The sequence below is a fragment of the Panthera leo genome, chromosome E1, assembly GCF_018350215.1.
Source record: "Panthera leo isolate Ple1 chromosome E1, P.leo_Ple1_pat1.1, whole genome shotgun sequence".
Classification (NCBI taxonomy): Eukaryota; Metazoa; Chordata; class Mammalia; order Carnivora; family Felidae; genus Panthera; species Panthera leo.
The window spans coordinates 17,177,945-17,197,118 of NC_056692.1; the positions used below are offsets into that span (position 1 = coordinate 17,177,945).

At 33.7% G+C, this 19,174-nt stretch overlaps 1 protein-coding gene and 2 pseudogenes across 3 annotated transcripts in view; 1 reads left to right on the forward strand and 2 right to left on the reverse strand.

Annotated features, from left to right (window-relative positions):
- The window catches only part of TAOK1 (TAO kinase 1), a 143,460-nt gene that overhangs the window by 36,178 nt on the left and 88,108 nt on the right, over nt 1-19,174 (reverse strand). For 2 of the 3 annotated variants that reach the window (XM_042916444.1, XM_042916445.1), the window contains exons 4-12: nt 17,570-17,671; nt 16,464-16,509; nt 15,823-15,919; nt 13,420-13,533; nt 10,457-10,548; nt 8,402-8,495; nt 6,064-6,145; nt 2,387-2,554; nt 525-728 (exon numbers count right to left, since the gene is read on the reverse strand). In XM_042916444.1, coding sequence (XP_042772378.1) covers nt 525-728; nt 2,387-2,554; nt 6,064-6,145; nt 8,402-8,495; nt 10,457-10,548; nt 13,420-13,533; nt 15,823-15,919; nt 16,464-16,509; nt 17,570-17,671 — 999 coding nt within the window. Of the gene's footprint in view, nt 1-524; nt 729-2,386; nt 2,555-6,063; nt 6,146-8,401; nt 8,496-10,456; nt 10,549-13,419; nt 13,534-15,822; nt 15,920-16,463; nt 16,510-17,569; nt 17,672-19,174 lie in introns of those variants that run through there. The other variant, XM_042916446.1, reaches the window with a different exon arrangement.
- LOC122206851 lies at nt 3,678-4,522 on the reverse strand (annotated as a pseudogene).
- LOC122207422 lies at nt 6,182-6,278 on the forward strand (annotated as a pseudogene).

Genomic DNA, 19,174 nt, shown 5'->3' on the forward strand with positions numbered 1-19,174 from the left:
TACCCTCCAGTTCCATCCACATTGCTGCAAATGGCAACATTGCCAAGTAGTATTTCTCACTGCCAAGTAGTATTCCATTGTAATATGAACCACATCTTTATTTTAAAGATGTAAACATTACAGACAATGCAAGTCACTTTTGATCATTACCCATTGCAATCCTTTTTCCTACTCCCCAAAGACAACCATTATCATGACTTTCAAGTGTATACTTACTATTTGTAAATATTTTAAATACTTTATTTTTCATGAAACTAACTTCAAATTATATATTACCTAGTGTTTCTATATATGTCTTTCTTCTAAGATTTTTAAAATATTCTTTTTGTATTCTCAAAACAATAGGTTCCCAAATGCAGATATTATACTGGGAATTAACAAGCCTAATGTCACTTTAAAATAAGTTACCGAAAAATGTTCCAAAGTTCTGAAACATCCAAGACAAGCTCCTTATTAAACTAATCAGATAAAGAAAATTATTTACCAAAGCTGAAATTTTTTTTCACTGAAACCCAAATACTCACAGGTTTTAAATGGATGACAGAACTATTAGACATCACTGTGTGGTCTCCCTCCATCATATCTAGCTCACTCTTGTCATCTGAGGCATCTGGAAGACTGTTAACACTACTACTTTGGCTACTGGCACTGATGGACATACTGGGGATAGACTGATTACTTCCAACACTATTCACTGTTCCTGTCCGGCCAACACCATGATCTTGTTCCTGAGGGAAAAAAGCATTAGGTTCAAGTATCTTTATCTCTTTTGAATTGCTACTTATAATCACTTATCACAGTGCTTGGCACACAATCTTTAAGAAAGAAAGTTAGAGGTCTATTGTGAGAAATTCCCTGTATTTGCCAAGACCAGGAAGGAAGTTTAGCAGCTGAAAAACAAACAAAATAAAAATGACCAACACCTAAATAACAAAAAGCCCAACCATGTCAAAAATTCAGTTAATCATTTATGGGTTATTTCCACAGTGTAGCATTTTCTCTAATTTGTCACTTTTGAAATCTATTTCTACCACACATCTCATGAGGTATAGAGAAAATTTTGCTCATTTCTCAATAACTCCCATACTTAAAATACGCACCAATCATTTTTAATTTTATAAATAACCCCTTTTAATTATTTTTTAAGGAAGCCTTTTAAGTGTATTTTCCTTCCTCAGAATATATTATCTAGCCTATCCTTCTTTCATCAATTTAGTATTAATTCCCATCTATTTTTTGTAAATTAAAAATTATGTATTACCTATACATTTAATCACATTCGTAAGAATGTTTTATGAAGTAACCAGGCAAGCCATGTTATCTGGGCACCAAAATTCTGTAAGATACGCAAAATTTAACACAGACATATGATTATATATATATATCCCCAGCCTAAAAGAGATGCTGTTATAGATTTAACTACATTAGAATTTTATTAATTTTACAACTTTACTCAAATATTTCAGATATCTAAAAAAGCTCAAAATAATCTTCTAGTGATCACTGTATGAACTAAAAAACAAAATGAACACCACCAAAACTGTAAGTTAAGAAAGTCTTGTATTTTCTAGTTCGTTAATTATGTAGCACTATTAAAAAAGAAAAAGTAAAGTAAGTAACTATTGCTCCTGGTTTCAGAATGCAAACTGATCTCTCTGAAAAGTAGTAAAAAAGAATCAACAAATTCTGACAGGAACAAAGAAAAATGAAAATATTTAGAGTAAAAAAAGATAGCTCCACAAATATGTAGATTTCCTTGTGAGGAAGTTCTGTAACATTTCTATTGCAAATTTATATTTCCATACCCTACAAAAGGCAACATGGAAAGAACTTGGCCTTGAGAGTGAGAGATACGTGAATTTGAACCCATATGAACCTATGAGGAATTAACCACTGAGCTTTGCTTTACTCATCTGTAAAATTGGTACTTTAGAACTGTGCAGATGGAATGAAATTATATAGAACTTCTGATTCAAGTATCCCTGGTGACAGAGCACAATGCTTTGTAATTCTAACGACTTCTGAATGAGTACTGTCAATTTCTAGAGTCTATAATTTCAAATACTTCCAAAAGCATGTCCCATGGAATCAGGTAATAAGGCAAAACAGGGTTCAGCAGCCAAAAAATTTGATGGAGTCTAGATTAAAGTTGAATAAGTTTCTTTAATAAAAGACTTTGCAGAGCTTTATCAGGTCATTGTGTACTACGAAGGGGTTAGGTTTAAAGAATGCAAAACCTTTTTTCCCTCTTGGGATCTTACAGGACCAATATTAAGAAAACACAATCTGGGAACCACTAATATAAAACATTCATGGCAATACTAGGTGCATAAGGAAAGAAGCCAATAAAGAGGGCTCAATATTTGAGTCATTTCTAAGTTATTACCTCTTCTTCTTCCTGTGCTTCTACTGCTGGTCCGTTATGTGCCTCCTGGAAAAGGAGTTTCTTCATCTTTCGATACTGCAGATTGTCCAGCTCTCTTACTGCATCCTTTGTCCTTTGAATGAGATCTATTAACACTGTTTCAGGGCGCTCCCGAAGAACAAACATGTGCTGGATAAAAGCAGAAGGTGAAAGTCAGGTTGAAATTTATATATATATTTTTAATGCGTACAAATGTACCCCTTTCTCAAACAGTAGTTACTATCCTAATTAATCATAATAGATAATGCATATAATCTATAGCTATCTAATTCTACTACATTTTTGGCTTCTTAATTTACGAAATTGTCTTCTACATACACACACACACACACACACACACACACACACTCTATGCATACTTAACTACCTCTGTGCATTTAATAGAAACATGATACCTTTGTTAGCTAAATGAAAATGCAGAGTTGAAATAAACAAAAAGTCCAATTAAACACTAAGAATGAAGTTCAACAGAGCCCTAAATAAAGGCTAAAAAAAGGTTTACATATTCTTAGAACCGATTTCATAGAAAAGGCATGTTCAGTTCTGAGCTGTATTAGGTTTCAACAGAAATGATTTTATGGTAAATTATGGTTAAAATAAAAAATGATTTTATAGTAACATAAACTTGGATAGTATGAGTTTCTTTATATGCTGTATAAACAACACTCCATAAAACACTAGCAGTTGATTAAAAGCCATTGTATAGTGATTTTTACCACTAACATTTAATAAATTTAACCTTATCAAATACAGAAAAGTACAAAGAACAATTCTATCATTATCACTGTTACATTTTGATATATTTCTTCAGAAATTTTCTATGTATAAATTTTGATTTATAGAAACACAGCATACAGGGGCGCCTGGGTGGCTCAGTCGGTTAAGCATCCGACTTTAGCTCAGGTCACGATCTCACGGTCCGTGAGTTCGACCCCTGCGTCGGGCTCTGGGCTGATGGCCCAGAGCCTGGAGCCTGCTTCTGATTCTGTGTCTCCCTCTCTCTCTGCCCCTCCCCCGTTCATGCTCTGTCTCTCTCTGTCTCAAAAATAAATAAACGTTAAAAAAAAAATTAAAAAAAAAAAAAAAACAAACACAGCATACAGACTGCAGAAAGAAACCTTTTGCCTTGAGTTCTGTGAAATGTCCTTGAATTCTTGTAATACTTTTTATCTTTGTTAGTTCAAAAGCATTTCTTCTTTCAAGAATTTCTTTTGCCTTTTGATTTTTTTACTACTCAAAAAACTTCATTTTTTTATTTAGCTTTCTGATTCTGTGCTTATGCCTTCAACACTTTAACGATTTTCTGCTCCTCAACAGGAGAGCACACTTGATCCTGTCCCAAACACATATAGCACACCATAGGCCCTGCTGATGTATTTTTCATTTTAGATAATCTCATAAGAACTGTAAGTGTCACAGCATAAACTCCTCAAAGTCAGTCTGGGCACACACCACATGGGGATTTTGGTGCTTTCCCACCCTTCTTTGTATAAAGAAGATTCTATTACCAGGGGTTCAGGACAGCCTAGTTTTGTTAGAACCTATATTGTATGTAGGACAGCCTATGACAGTATGTCAAATGCTGGACCATTCTGAATGCCTAAAGACACCATCCCCAGAAGAGGAAAAAGCTTCTGTAAAGAATTTTAATTATATGATATTTTATTCTACTTTCACTGTCATAAGTATTGTTATTTCAAACTCAAAAACACGAGGCCTATAGATTTTTAATTCTGAGATAGCTTCATAAATTAAAATTTTTTTCTATTAGCTCTTTTTATGATGAACTGCAACAGAAATATAATTAGACCAAAGGGAAAGTACCAAATAGATAATTCCTATAATTTTCAGTAAGGCTGTGCCAATACATGCTATGAACTAGCAAAATGAATACTGTATGCAGACTTGGGATCTAACCACCAAATATCCAGGTCTCATCTCATGGGTTGGGTTATCATCACCAAATCACTTCTTTGCCTATAGTATAAGAAGACAGATTCTTTTTCCTGAGCCTTAGAAAGGTTAAGGTATCATGATTTACAATATTCGGTCTTCTTATCCAAAAATAATAAATCTTAAATTTCTAAGTTTAGTAGTTTTCTACATATAAACCTTGCTTATTTAGGGGCACCTGGGTGGCTCAGTCGGTTGGGCATGCAACTTCAGTTCAGGTTATGATCTCACTGCTCGTGGGTTCGAGCCCCGCGTCGGGCTCTGTGCTGACAGCTCAGAGCCTAGAGCCTGCTTCCAATTCTGTGTCTCCCTCTCTCTCTGCCCCTCTCCCACTCATGCTCTCTTTCTCCCAAAAATAAATAAATGTTAAATCTTGCTTATTTATCACTAACATAATTTCTAGCTACACTAAGCCTTTTGTTACTATTATAAATACCTATTTACCTAGGCTTTCATTTCTGAGACTATGAATGAACTTACTGCCTCAAATCCCACAAGCATTACTGAAACTATATTGTTCTTCTACATACTGTGGTTCTAAATAATACAATCAAATTTCAGTTTCTTTGTATCTTTGATGTGTGTTAGTGAAAATAAATTAAACCTCTCTGAAATTATAAAACATTCATGTAAAAATGGTCTACTTAAATCTTATAGTGAAAAATCAACAATATCCTTTAGGGGCACAAGAAGACAGTCAAATCCTGCTTTATCTAGATGTTTATCTACTACTGCTTTATCTAGATGTTTTAGGAACTATATTAAGTTCAACAATGTTATTATTGCTATTAATAACATGGCCAACCTCCAAATAAAATAATCAATTTTTGAGAATAAAGAGCATACACTAATCATGTGTTTAAACTAAGTAACCAAACACATTGAAAACTGAATAGAATTTACATGATTCTTAGAATATTTTCATTGCCAAGTTAGAAAAATTATTTCCAAAAAGGAAACAGAAACATGATATGCATTTTTAAGTTTCTTTTAAAAGCTCTTTTCTCCCACAATAATTATACAGATATATTATACACCATTTCTCTTTCTTTCATATTATTTTAATATACAACTGATAAATATATAAAGTGTGGCAGACATAAAACTTAAATCAGAGCACCTGGGTGGCTCAGTTAAGCATCTGACTTCTACTCAGGTTATGATCTCAAGGTTAATGGGTTCGAGTCCTGTATTGGACTTTGTGCTGACAGCTCAGAACCCGGAGCCTGCTTTGGATTCTGTGTCTCCCTCTCTCTGCCCCTGCCCCACTCGCACCCTCTCTCTTTCTCAAAAATAAATAAACATTAAAAATTTTTTAAAAATTAAATCCAAAGTTAAACTTTGTTTTTACTAACTTTGAAATATGACATTGTTCCACATGAATTAAAATATGGAGTTATAACTCATGAATATATTCTTGAACTTACAAATGGCCAGTTGGTAGTATATGGAATATACAACTATATATTCTATTCAGACAAGGTACAGCAGTTAATTAATTTTGGAAAAACAAATGAAAAAACTCTAAGAAAAGTTCCAAAAGAGAAGAGTATATAAAATGAGCATTTTAGTAAAAAATTAGTAGAGCATACTTTATACTGACACAAAATCAAAAAAAGAATAAAACACCTTCTTTAAATTATTTTAATTTCTTAAGGGTAGAAAACAGACCAAGTAAAACTGACCTTTAAAAGTTCCTCTGATGTAGGGCGATCTTGAGGGATTTTCTGGAGGCAAGAATCTACAAAGTTGCGAAAATAATCAGACCTATTGTAAAGGAAAGTATCAAGTGAACATATTGCTATTTCCTTTTAAAACACATCCACAAACCATACAGAGAAGATCAGCATAGTCCCTGTGCAAAGACGACATGCAAATTCATGAAGTATTCCATATTTCTGAGCAATAGGTGTTGTATGTAAGTGTCAAATTACTAAATTCTACACCTGGAACTAATTTTACACTATATGTTAACTGGAATTTAAATAAAAACTTAATTAAAGAAAACATCCACAAATCAAGGCATGTGCCTACTGGTGGGAGGGGGAATGGAAAAGGAATTATCAAAAAAAAAGCAGATAAAATATATTGTATATTTTATATAAATCTATGAAAATCTATTTAAAGCAACCAATGAATCTTTACCATTTTCCAAGGACAAATTTACACAGATTATTTAAAAAATCCTGCTCCCACAAGTTTAGACACAAAACAAACGAGCAAAGCGGGGCAGAGAGGGAAGGAGTGGGGAGGGGGGGGGAGAGAGGCTCAAACCAAGAAATGGACTCTTAACTATAGAGAACTGATGGTTGACAAAAGGGGGGTGTGTGGGGGGATGGGTTAAATAAGTGATGAGGATTAAGGAGTGTACTTGTCATGATGAGCCACAGGGTGATGTATGAAATGCTGAATCACTATATTGTACACCTGAAACTTACATTACACAGTATGTTAACTGGAATTTAAATAAAACTTAAAAAAAAATCCTATTCCCACATATTTAAATATCATAACTTGTTCTATATTGAGGCAAAATTAGGGAAGCCAATCTTTCTTCTTTGCATTCAAATTTAAGATAACATTCTTTTCAATTTTTTGTTTCTTTTCTCTAAGCCATCTCTCTTTCTTGTTTGCCTCTTGGATCATCTTCTCTATTGCAATTTTAGAACATCAATCTATTTGTTTTGGAGGGAGCAGTTTTACACCTAAGTATTTAGTATTCCTAAATAAGTGCATAAACTTCCATTAAGCCCAGAAAATCAATTTAGATATTTTGTAAAACATCAAAAGTCTGCAATGTATTTTTAAAAAATGCTTATTGTTCTGACAGAGAGAAAAAGAGAGGGAGTGAGGATGAGCCGGGGAGGGCAGAAAGGGAGAAAGAATCCCAAGCAGGCTCCATGCTAACATCACAGGGATTGAATGAGGTCACGAACCATGAGCTCGTGACATGATAACTGACTGAGCCACCCAGGTGCTCTAGAAGTCTGCAACATATTATTATACAATGTTACTGATGAGAGTTTAGTGAGGAAGGTAGTAATAATTACTTAATCAATGTTTGTCTTTCCATATTCACGTAAGATTTTAAATTCCTTGAAGGCAAGAATTCTTTTTTGAATTCCTATGTATCAAAGAGTGTAACGATAGTCTGTGTTCAATATATTTATTACTAACATATACCATGATGGTAAACTCTGCCAGAAGATTCCTTCTACATATCTCTAAACAGGTAACAATGATCCACAAATCTACCTTAAATATATAATCTTAAAAAAAATAAAGTTTCACTAATTTATGTAACTACTTGCCAATTTAAAAGTATTTAGCATTTCAGATATCTCCCCAGAAGTTTTTAAATGCTAGATATACTTGAATATACTTAGATACATACACTAAAATTTTCTATCAATGATAAAAATTCTAGTTTTCTAAAACTGTCAATCTGTCCTTTATAAAGTTCTTTACATGAATGAGCTAATTTTATCAAATCAAGGAAGCACTAGAACATGGAATAACAAACCATTCTAAATATAAATTATCATAGTAACAATTAGAACAATCGCAAAGTTATGAATTATCTGATAATTTTGATAAATCATTTTATCTATGCTTTAAACTTCATAAATTATAAACCATTCCCCCCAAAAATACCACTATAAGTTGTGGCGATCTATGTATTTTAGTTATAAAATACTGTTTAAATTAAGCTATTTATTATATAATCAGGGTTATATGTGTTCAAAAGTTCAAAGAAAAAAATAAAATTTAAAATTTTATAAAAAGCAATACTTTTTGCTTCTCTGTGGCCTCATCTATTCTTTATTTCTGAACTGAGTTACACATATGTTACAAAAAGCAGAATATATAGAGGATAAACATGATGTAAGGGTAAAACAAACCAATTTAATATCTCTTCAAGTAATACACTTTACCTAATTGAATTAAATCATTTTGATAACATTATTTAAAAAGTATTTAATTTATACAATGTTGAGTAATATATGTCCAAGCAATACTCACCATTCATTAGACTGTAATGTAGGGGATTCATTTTGGGCTATGTGATATAAGGCACTCATTGCATTCATATTAAATAAAGGAGGCTTCCTTTCCGCTGTAAAAGAAAGAAAATTTTCCTGTTAAAATATGAGCCTATTAAAAAGAAAAAAATAATAAAATAAAATAAAATAAAATAAAATATGAGCCTGTTATATAGAGGCATGCTTGCAAATACTGTTAAAAAAAATTTTTTTTTTTTTTGGAAATAGTCTCAAACTTAGCAAAAAAATTTCCAAGTAGAGCTCAAAGAACCTCTTCTTTTCTTTTTTCTTTTTAAAAAAAATTTTTTAACTTTTATTTATTTTTGAGAGACAGAGCATGAACGAGGGAGGAGCAGAGAGAAAGGGAGACACAGAATCCAAAGAAGGCTCCAGTGTCTGAGCTGTCAGCACAGAGCCCGATGTGGGGTTTGAACCCATGAACTGCGAGATCATGACCTGACCCAAAGTCAGAGGCTTAACCGACTGAGCCACCCAAGCGCCCCTCAAAGAACTTTTTCAAGTGGGTCAATTTACACTACGTTGCTGGCTTAATACTAAGTTGCTGGCTTAATGCCCTACCACCCCTAAATACTTCAGTGTATACTTCCTATAAATAAGAACATTCCACTAAAGCACCACAATTAAATCAGACCATTAATACTGATACAGGACTATCCTCTAATCCTCAACCCCCATTCAAATTTCAATCAAAGTTCCAATAATGTCCTCTGTAGCAAAAGCAAGCCTTGATCATTTGCATCAAGGAATGGGTGAGTCTTATCTAAATGTTAAATTAACATAAAATTGTTCATAATACCTTCCTATAATCCTTTTAATACCTGTAGTAGTGATGTCACTTCTCATTCTTGATATTGGTAATTTGTGTCTTCTTTTTTTCCTGATCAATCTGGCTAGAGACTTTATTTAATTGATTCTTGCTTTGATTTTTTACATTCTCTTTCTTCTGGTTATTTTGGGTTGAATTTACTCTGTTTCTTTTCTTTCTTTTTTTTTTTTAAAGTAGGCTCCACACTCAACATGGGGTTTGAATTGATGACCCCAAGATCTAGAGTCGCATGCTCTACTGACTGAGCCAGGTGCACCTTGCTCCTCTTTTTCTAGTCTCTTAAGGTAATAGCTGAAGTCACAACCTTGACAATTTTGAAGTGTACAAGACTCTTGAATGTTCCTCAATTTGAATTTGTCCTATGATTAAATTTGAGTTATACATCTTTGGCAGGAATATCAAGAAGTAAAACATATTTTTATCATTGTTACATTTTCTCAAGAGGTGGTGCATGATTTTGAATGATTCCATTATATTAAGTTTATATATTTATTTTGAGAGTGAGCGAGCACGCACGTGAGCAGGGGAGGGGCAGAGACAGAATCCCAAACAGGCTTTGAGCTGTCAGCCCACAGCCCAGTGCGGGGCTCAATCTCATCAACCAGGAGATCATGACCTGAGCCAAGATCAAGAGTCTGACACTTAACCAAGTGAGACACGCAGGTGCCCCTTCCCACTTTTAAATAAAGTTGACTGGAATACTTTTATAAGAAGAAAAAAAAGGAAAGGATATTGGACTGGAAGGGGAGAAGCATGGAGAATCAAGAGCAAGAAGATGGATATCATCATCAATTACAGTGACAGTTCAATTATCTACCTGGCTCACTTACACTGGGAATGTTAGGTCCCACCCTGGGAATGATGGCACGCTACCTTTAGCATAGCTCCCTTTATGGGCAACAGAATAAAATGTGTGCAGAAAATCAAACTGTTACAATATGGCATGAGGTCCAATATCTAACCCTCATACTTAATTCAAAGTAAGAAGTATCCTAGGCAGAGGTAAGTAATTCATAAATGCTTTAGACACTTTCTACCTAAGGTAAATATAGTAATCACACATATTTTACATGTTTAACAAATATTAAGTATTGGACATAGATACCTGAAAATTAGCATCACAGTGCAAAATTACTTTAGGCTTAATTTAACAAAGCAAATATAATATACCTAAGGAACAATGCTTACCTAGTTCAATACATGTTATTCCAAGAGACCATACATCTACTTTGCCATCATACTGTCCTTCATCCATGGCTAAAATTACTTCTGGGGCCATCCTAAAACATAAAATGACATTTAAATTAAAAGCAAAAAAAGGTATACTATTCTTTTTTTTTTAATGTTTATTTATTTATTTAGAGAGAGAGCACAACGAGCAGGGGAGGGGCAGAGAGAGAGGATGAGAGAGAATCTCAAGCAGGCTCCGAGTTGTCATCACAGCTTGTCATCAAGCCGAAATCAAGAGTCTGACACTTAACTGGCTGAGCCACCCAGGTGCCCCAGTATACTATTCTTTAAAAATATAATGACCATCCAGATAGAGAACACCTGTGTGAATTCTAGACATTATGTCTGGATGTAAGAATTTTTATAATGAGAAATAAATGCACCACAGGTTGTCAGGTAAATATTTACCATTGCATATATAGTGTGAGACTCACTCTCCCCATTTGTCATGATCATGTAACAGCATCCTAAAGAAAGGATGCCCCAGAGCAGGGCTGCATACTGTAACATTATATAATTCCTGGGCTAGTAAGTCTTAACTATTTTGATCTCAGGATCCCACTACAAAAGTCTGATTTATGCTTGAAAGATGGAATTTCATCATTGACAATACTGTCAGTTGTTTTCCTTCATGTGACAAGCTCACTCCATGCATTTAAGAAAATATCTGCCACAATAATCAACACCGAATAACAATAGTTTGTCAGTCTTCCTTTTAAATAGGAATAGTGCTCCATGATACACGTGGCTAGAGTAGCTCATAACGAAGACATTTACACAATTATCAACCTTACAGGTAGGTGTCTTGGTTATAAAATGGAACATTAATTCATGTTTTCAATTAGACATTTTTTTTAAACTGTTTTTTACTGTTTATTTTTGAGAGAGAGCGGGAGAGACAGTGTGAGTGGGGAAGGGCAGAGAGAGAGAGAGAGGGAGACACAGAATCCAAAGCAGGCTCCAGGCTCTGAGCTTTCAGCACAGAGCCTGAGGCAGAGCTTGAACTCACAAACTGTGAGATCATGACCTGAACGGAAGTCAGACGCTTACCCGACCGAGCCACGCAGGCGCCCTTAGAGTCTAAACTTTTTTGATTGTACTATACTTCATCTGTTTTTGGTGTTAAGCACAGACTGACCCTTAGAACAGTTGCTAATGTTCAGTAGGATTGTCACCAGACACCCCAGTGTATGTGAGTGTGTGTGTCTGCGTGTAAGTGTAAAGACATCCAAATATGTACCTCGTTACTATGCTCCAAATTCTCTATATACAAGTTAACAAGTATGTAAATAAAGTAAATTTTCAATGGTCAATAGAAGAGTGTTTCCAAGGTGTTCTTTAAAATGTTGAAGTAAGTTTGGAAATTACTAAGTTAAGGAGAGCTAAACAGGGTAATTTTGTTTTTTATTTGTAGAACTTTTCAGGGCTTTTTTAGTATCTAATATTCACCATTAATTTCTAAACAGAAGAATCATTAAGAAATATTATTTGCTCACAGAACCCTTTTTTATAGAAGGGAAATAGACTCTATCTAAACTAGAGTTCTACATAAGAAATTTTTGATCATCTAGAGCAGTGAAGAGTAAAAACTCTTCAAGTTTTTAATTTGTTTACCTCCAATGAATTTATGAAATCTATTTATCCCCTTGTATACTTTTACATTCTCTATATTTTATAATTTGATAGCTACAAAGGATATAATGTGCAGCTTATGTATATACTTTATATTATATATGTGATTTAAAGATATTTAAAACGTGGAGTTACAGAGTTGTTTTATTAAACAGCAGTAACAACAACACACTGCTGTGTGGCCAAATTACCAAAGCCAGTCTTCACTGTCCTATCAATTAGTCAAATCAGAATCACTTTCTGTCAAAAAAGTCTGACTTCATTTTCAATGCCAACATGTTAATGTGTCCCTATGACAGCCATCTCAGTTATGAATTTTACACTAGAAAAAAAGAAGGGAGAGAAGATAACTGGGGAGAGAGAAAAAGCAAGGAGTAAAAGGAAGGGGAGGAAGAGGACTCGAAAGGGACAAGGGCTTGCTAAGACTTTGTATCCTGACTCTTCAGTATTTCTGATAATTACTATACATTCTCTCAAACTGTACTTCTGCTATTGCTGTGAGGCTATTACATCCCAGACCAATGCATCATTGTAATATTCAGGATGGGTAAGAAGTCCTTCCTTTATAAAGTGAGAGAGGGAGATTTGGAAAGTGGGTGGTAAAGAAAATGTAGTGGACCTAAGACATCACTCTCACCATACACAGAGAACATGTGGGAGTTGAAGATCTGGACAATTATTTCCTTCAAACTTGCTGACATTAATAACGAATTATTTACGGATAAAATAGATGATGCCTAGAATTTGCTTCATAATAACTGGCAGTGGGGGTGGGGGGGAGGTGGGGAGGAAGGAGAGAGAAATGAGTACATAGGGCAGGACTTTTATTGGGTTGGGTGACTGGTATGTGAGGCTTCATTACACTTTTGTCTACTTTAATGAGTATGTGAAATTCTTCATAATTAAAAATAAAACCAAAAAACTCCAAATCAGCTACCAGCCTTCAGATACTCCTAGTCTGAAGACACAGTATCAATCTAAAGAACACACAGAAATTTCCACTTAGCATTTCTATTTTCTCCTCACTTGGATTTCATTGAATTTTTTCACTCCCACACCCAAAATATGATGCAGGTTATAATATGGAAGAAAATATCAAGAGGACAAATGAAAAAACAGGAGATCCAAGGGCAGCACTCCAAATCTGTATTTGAAACTAACTAGGTTTAAAGTTAAGATGTCCAAAATAACATTATATTACTAGGAAAAAGATAAGACATCTGAAAAAGTATCACCACACATCGCCTATTTCAATTATGAGGATCAATAGCAAATAGGATTATTCTTACCAATATGGCGTTCCCACAAAAGAATTGGCAGGAGATGCCATGGAAGCTGATCCAAAGTCAGCAAGTTTCACCTGGCCTGGTTCTGTCAGAAGGATATTTCCTGCTTTGATATCTCTGGGTTTAAGGAACACAGAAAATTATTTCTCTTTCCTTCATTAGATTATGTTGAGACGATAAAAATCAAATAAAAGTTTTTAAAATAGGGAAGGAGAAATCAAAATAATTAAGTCCTTGGATAATCTCTCAATTAGGACAAGGAGATGTAAGATCCACATTAGAAAACAAGAAATACGGAAGTAATATAAATATACAGTAACAATTTTCTAAAAGAGAACACAAAATGGCAGTAAAAACAAGACAGAAAAATCAAGTAATTAGAGGATAGTTTATATTTGAGTTCCCGTTTATTGTTGCAAATAGTGGTTTTAAAAATGGAATTTAATTAGCTGACCACTCCATAATAATATATACTATACATATATAGTATAGTATAGTACAGTATAGTATAATATAATATAATATAATAATATAATTTGAGTACACCATTTAATGAAAGAAAGAAAGAGAAATTTCATACCCGAAATTTTTTTAAAGGTTATTCTCATTTCCAAACCTTAGCATAGTTCTCCTAACTAAACATGAAATGAAAACTGAAGCACACAGATAATATTGTATCCAATGATCCCAAATTTATTTCCAAGCTTACTTTTTAAAGTCAGCAAACATACTGTTCATGCAAAATAAGAAAATTATGAGTATTCATATAATGGGATTATATGTCCAACTGGCACCATAACATACATTTAACCTTTCAAAAAAAATTCCAAGCACTTGTCAATTCTTACTATAGTATTGTAATGGATATAATATTAAATAAATCTTTTTCCTTCCACTTATTTTTTATTTTTTAAAGTTTATTTATTTATTTATTTATTATTTTTTTTAACGTTTATTTATTTTTGAGACAGAGAGAGACAGAGCATGAACGGGGAGGGGCAGAGAGAGAGACACAGAATCGGAAGCAGGCTCCAGGCTCTGAGCCATCAGCCCAGAGCCTGACGCGGGGCTCGAACTCACAGACCGCGAGATCGTGACCTGAGCTGAAGTTGAACGCCCAACCGACTGAGCCACCCAGACGCCCCTAAAGTTTATTTATTTATTTTTGAGATAGCATGCACACGCAGGGGATGGGCAGAGAGAGAGAGGTGAAGGAGAATCCCAAGCAGGCTCTATGCTGTCAGGACATGGGGCTCGGATCCCAAGAACTTGAAGATCATAACCTGAGCCAAAATCAAGAGTTGGACACTTAACCAACTGAGCCACCCCAGTACACCATCCTTCCACTTGTTTTTTGAAAGAGGAGAGGTACTTTGATGTTGATAAGACCTTAGTTTCTAATTCCAACTCTTCCATTCACTTATTTATTAGCATGTGGATTTCTCTTGGACCTTACTATCCTCATCCAAAAAATGGTAAGCCATTTAACTCACAGTGACTCTACTATATAGTTTAATATGTATTGCCTGGCTCACATATATGAAAAAAAAAAGCTAGTTTCCTTCTAAAATAGACAAAACCTAAATCAATGCTAAAAATACATTATAAAAGTTCAGTGTTTTTTTTTTTTTTTTTTTTTTTTTTGAGACAGCAAGAGTGAGACAGCATGTGAGTGGATAGAAGGACAGAAAGAGAGGTGACAAACAATCCCAAGCAGACTCCCCAGTGCCAGCACAAGCCTGGTGGTACGATGGAAGCTCGAGCCTGACACGAAGGTGGATGCCACGAACCGTGGGATCATGACCTGGGCCAAAAGAGTCAGATACTTAACTAACTGAGCCACCCAGACTGCCCTAAAATAGTTCGTTTAATCTTAAAGTATTACCCATGATTATGGATTATCAAGGATTAACGCTCAACAGCATAAAGAGTGTTCAGTCTATGTTGTGGGATCAATGGCACAACTCTAGCATTATCAGTTACTGGAAGGACAAAACACCTAGATTTAGTTCTAGTCTAGTTTATTTGGCTTTGTAAGCACTTCGGAAAAAGTAGTCACGAATTGGGGCTTCAATTCCTTTATTTGTAAAATCAAAAAAGGTAAGACTATATAATCCCCAATGTCTTTTCCATTTTACAAATTAAATGATGCTACAATTAAATTCCTACCACAATCTATAAAGTGCACATATGTCCGAAAACCCAGTAACACATGCAGACAAAGATAAAAATAAACCTAAAGGGAGATCAAATGTTTGTAGGACAACCTAAAAAACATGTTTTTAAGATTCTGAAATGCTTTTATTTGGCTACAACCAACACAATTTACAGGGCTAATAAGTTCCAGGGTTGATAAACGCAATAAGCCATTTGCTGCTAATACATAATAATTTTCAAAGTGCTTACCTATGGATCATGGTATGAGAATGTAAGTAGGCTAATCCCTGGAGAGCACCATGTGTAATTGCTGCTATTTCCACTTCTTGTAATGGCTTTTTGTGAACTTCAAATAAGAATTTATTGGAAAATAATTACTATACAGAATATTTTTGTTCAAAAAGATAAACATACTAATATATGTGGCTATTTTTGAAAACTAACATTTAACAAGAAGATTTACTTCCCAAGACAATAAAACAAGGCTATTGAACTTTATAATTAGTATTACAGTTGTGCTTAGCTGTTAAGTAAATAGTTCACAGCCAATTTTCCCCTAAGCTAACAACATGTAAGAATTAGTTGATTATAAAAACAAAAGTAACAGAAGAGAAGTTCTCCCTTTATTCTCACACATCTTCATTCTGAACAGAAGGAACAGATTAAGCTAAATGACAAAGAAGGAAGAAAAATGCTTGTTACAAAGTCATAATGTAAGAAAACTCACCTAGTTTTGCTACTACAGAATAGTGCATACCATGCTAAGAACCTACAAAAGGCTAAGGTTCTTACTCTTTGTGGAAAGCTTTTATAGTATTTAAGAAAATCATACGGAATTCTCATTTTATTTTGTTAATAATTTTTACCCTTAATAATTAAAGGAAACCTACCTTCCAGTAAATCTGAAGCAGATCCTAAGCAATATTCCATTACCAGCTACATAGGAAGAAAAATTATAAAAGCATTAAATTAGTAAAAAGATTCTATTCGAGATAAAATAAATTCACCAAGGAGATCAAGAACATGGTTTGATGTCAAACACACACTAGTCATCATTTACCTGAAAAAAAAAAATATTTATACATTTAACAATTTGTTAAATGATAGAGTTAAGCCAATGATACATTAATTTTTTTATGCCAACATATAATTAATTACATGTATAAGATGTGTATTTCATTCATACTTACTAACTAAAACTATAAAGGAATATAGTTACTTGTTAGGAATTACTGTTAGGAAATGGAAAACTGTCTTCTGGATCTATATGCACAAAGTTTAGGTTACAGTTTAAATGTTTCTTTAAAGCAAACGCAGAGCACCTCCTGTGGGTCAAGTATCTTATGTACATTAACTAATTTAATCCTCACAACCACCTTATAAGGTAGGCCCTATTATTACCCTTGGGGATCATTTCTGTTAAAAGAAAATGTGGCCTTTTCCTCTTTAAAAATGCAGTTACTATGCCTATATCACTGCTAGATTACTACTTTGTCACCTCAATGGTAACAAGACAAAATTAATCTCTACCCTTTGTAATAAAGTGTCTCAATTCTCTACAGTTAGTATTATTCAGCCAAGGAATTATAATCAGTTCATACTTCACCAAGAGTCACTAAGACTTCACCAAGATCTTTGCGGTTAAATAGATTACAATATATTTATGTCAAAAAGGTATGCTAACTTTCATCACTGAATAATAGGATTGTTTTTACAATGTTTGATAAACCATTTGAAAAATGATGCTACTAAAAAATGTCAGAGAGCAGTTTACCATGCACATAAAAGTCAGTTAAATCTCTGTAGTAAACTTGCAAAAGTTCTATTATCTCGTATCGCCAAGGAGTTCTAAGAAAAGCTGCTCTTCCTCTCTCAGAATGAACTAACATTTCAAGGTGTTTTTGCATGGCTTTACACAACCATTTTGAAACATTCTTGAATTAATTAATTCTAAACCAAAACCAACTAAATTATAGCAAGGGGAGAAAACACCTACCCATGCTGTGTGCTCACGTAAATAGCAGCCTTTGTATTCTATACTGTTGGGATGTTTTATTCTTTGTAGAAACTTGACTTCCTTAATAATATCCTGCCATTTCTGTGGGGAGAAAAAAAGGAATAAAAGAAAGAATTATGAAAAGTTGCTTTCCTTTAGAAAGCTATATAAGAAAAAAAGGAATAACTAGAGTAAGCAGGGTTAATGCTTTATTTGTAATATTTAAATATCAAACTAACAAATTTAAAAGAAATCACACTTATATACTTTAAACTCTATATAATTTATAAAAGTATTTTATTCAAGGTAGAACAAATTTATCATCAATGAGTATCATTAAAATTTTACAACCACACACCAAGGATGTTGATAAAAATTACATGCTATATTTAGTGATTTTTCTTCAGTTCAGCTTCCCCTTTCTTATTTGCAGCTTTACTAACATATAATTTACATCTCATAAAGGTGATCTATTCTGTTTCTGGCTTATGTCTTGTACCAAATACTAAGATTGTTTGTTTTTAAAACTCAAATAATTACTGTTCTATTTAAATTCCTAAATGTATACTTGCTAAATGCTAGCAAACAATTGTTATTATGTAGGAATGTTCACAGAAAAAGCAAGCTGTATGAAAACATTTTCTTACAAATTTTACTTAAGAGCCTTCTTCATTGACAGCTATGAGGAAATACAGATAAATCTTTGGACATAAGCTACTCCAAGACAACCTTAGACACTTTCATCATATCCTAAACATACTTACTCTTAAGAAGCAACCAGACAACTCTGAAAAAACAGGTCCTTGGGTCCAAAAATCAAAGAATCTAAGGGTTTAGTAGATGTGGGAAGGAAACTAGGAATCTGCTTTTGGCTCTTGTTCAAGGTTTTCCACTAACAGGCCACATTTCTTAAGGCAGGGAAACTAGCATAATAGAAAACTTTAAGGAATGTTTTGTACTAAAATTTAAGATCATGTATTTCCTATTTTATTTCACAAGTCCTCAACAAAATACAGTGAAATATGTACAGTGTTTTATATAAAATGTGTATGATACAAGATCTTCAATTCAGAAAATATTTCATGGGCTTTAAATTTCATATTTGAATGCTCTGGAACACAAATTCAGAACACAACAAAGCCTGTATTTGTAAACGGAGAAAAGACTTTCATGAGGACTATTCCTAACATTCTTGAAGGAGCATTAGATGTGAAAAGATGATACACTAAAATGATTCTTTCTTCTAGGTGTAGCTAATCAAACAGACTCCAACACAGTACCGGTCTGCTGTGAAAACTATTTCTGAAGTTGTGCTATAGAAACGGCAAATAAAATTAGACTGAACTTATAAAAAATGGAATTTTTTTAGGAGTTTTAGGAATTTTTAGAAGATTTTTTTTGGTATCAAAATAATGGAAGAATGAAATAATCAGTAGTGTTACCACACCCATTGTATGATCTTCACAAAACCCTGATTTACCATAAAATAGAGATTCCAAAGGTATAGAAAACCAAAATGTTTAAAAAGTGAAGACTAACCCAGCAATTCCACCTCTGGGCATACACCTGAAATTACGGAAAGCAGAGATTCACAGAAGTATTTGT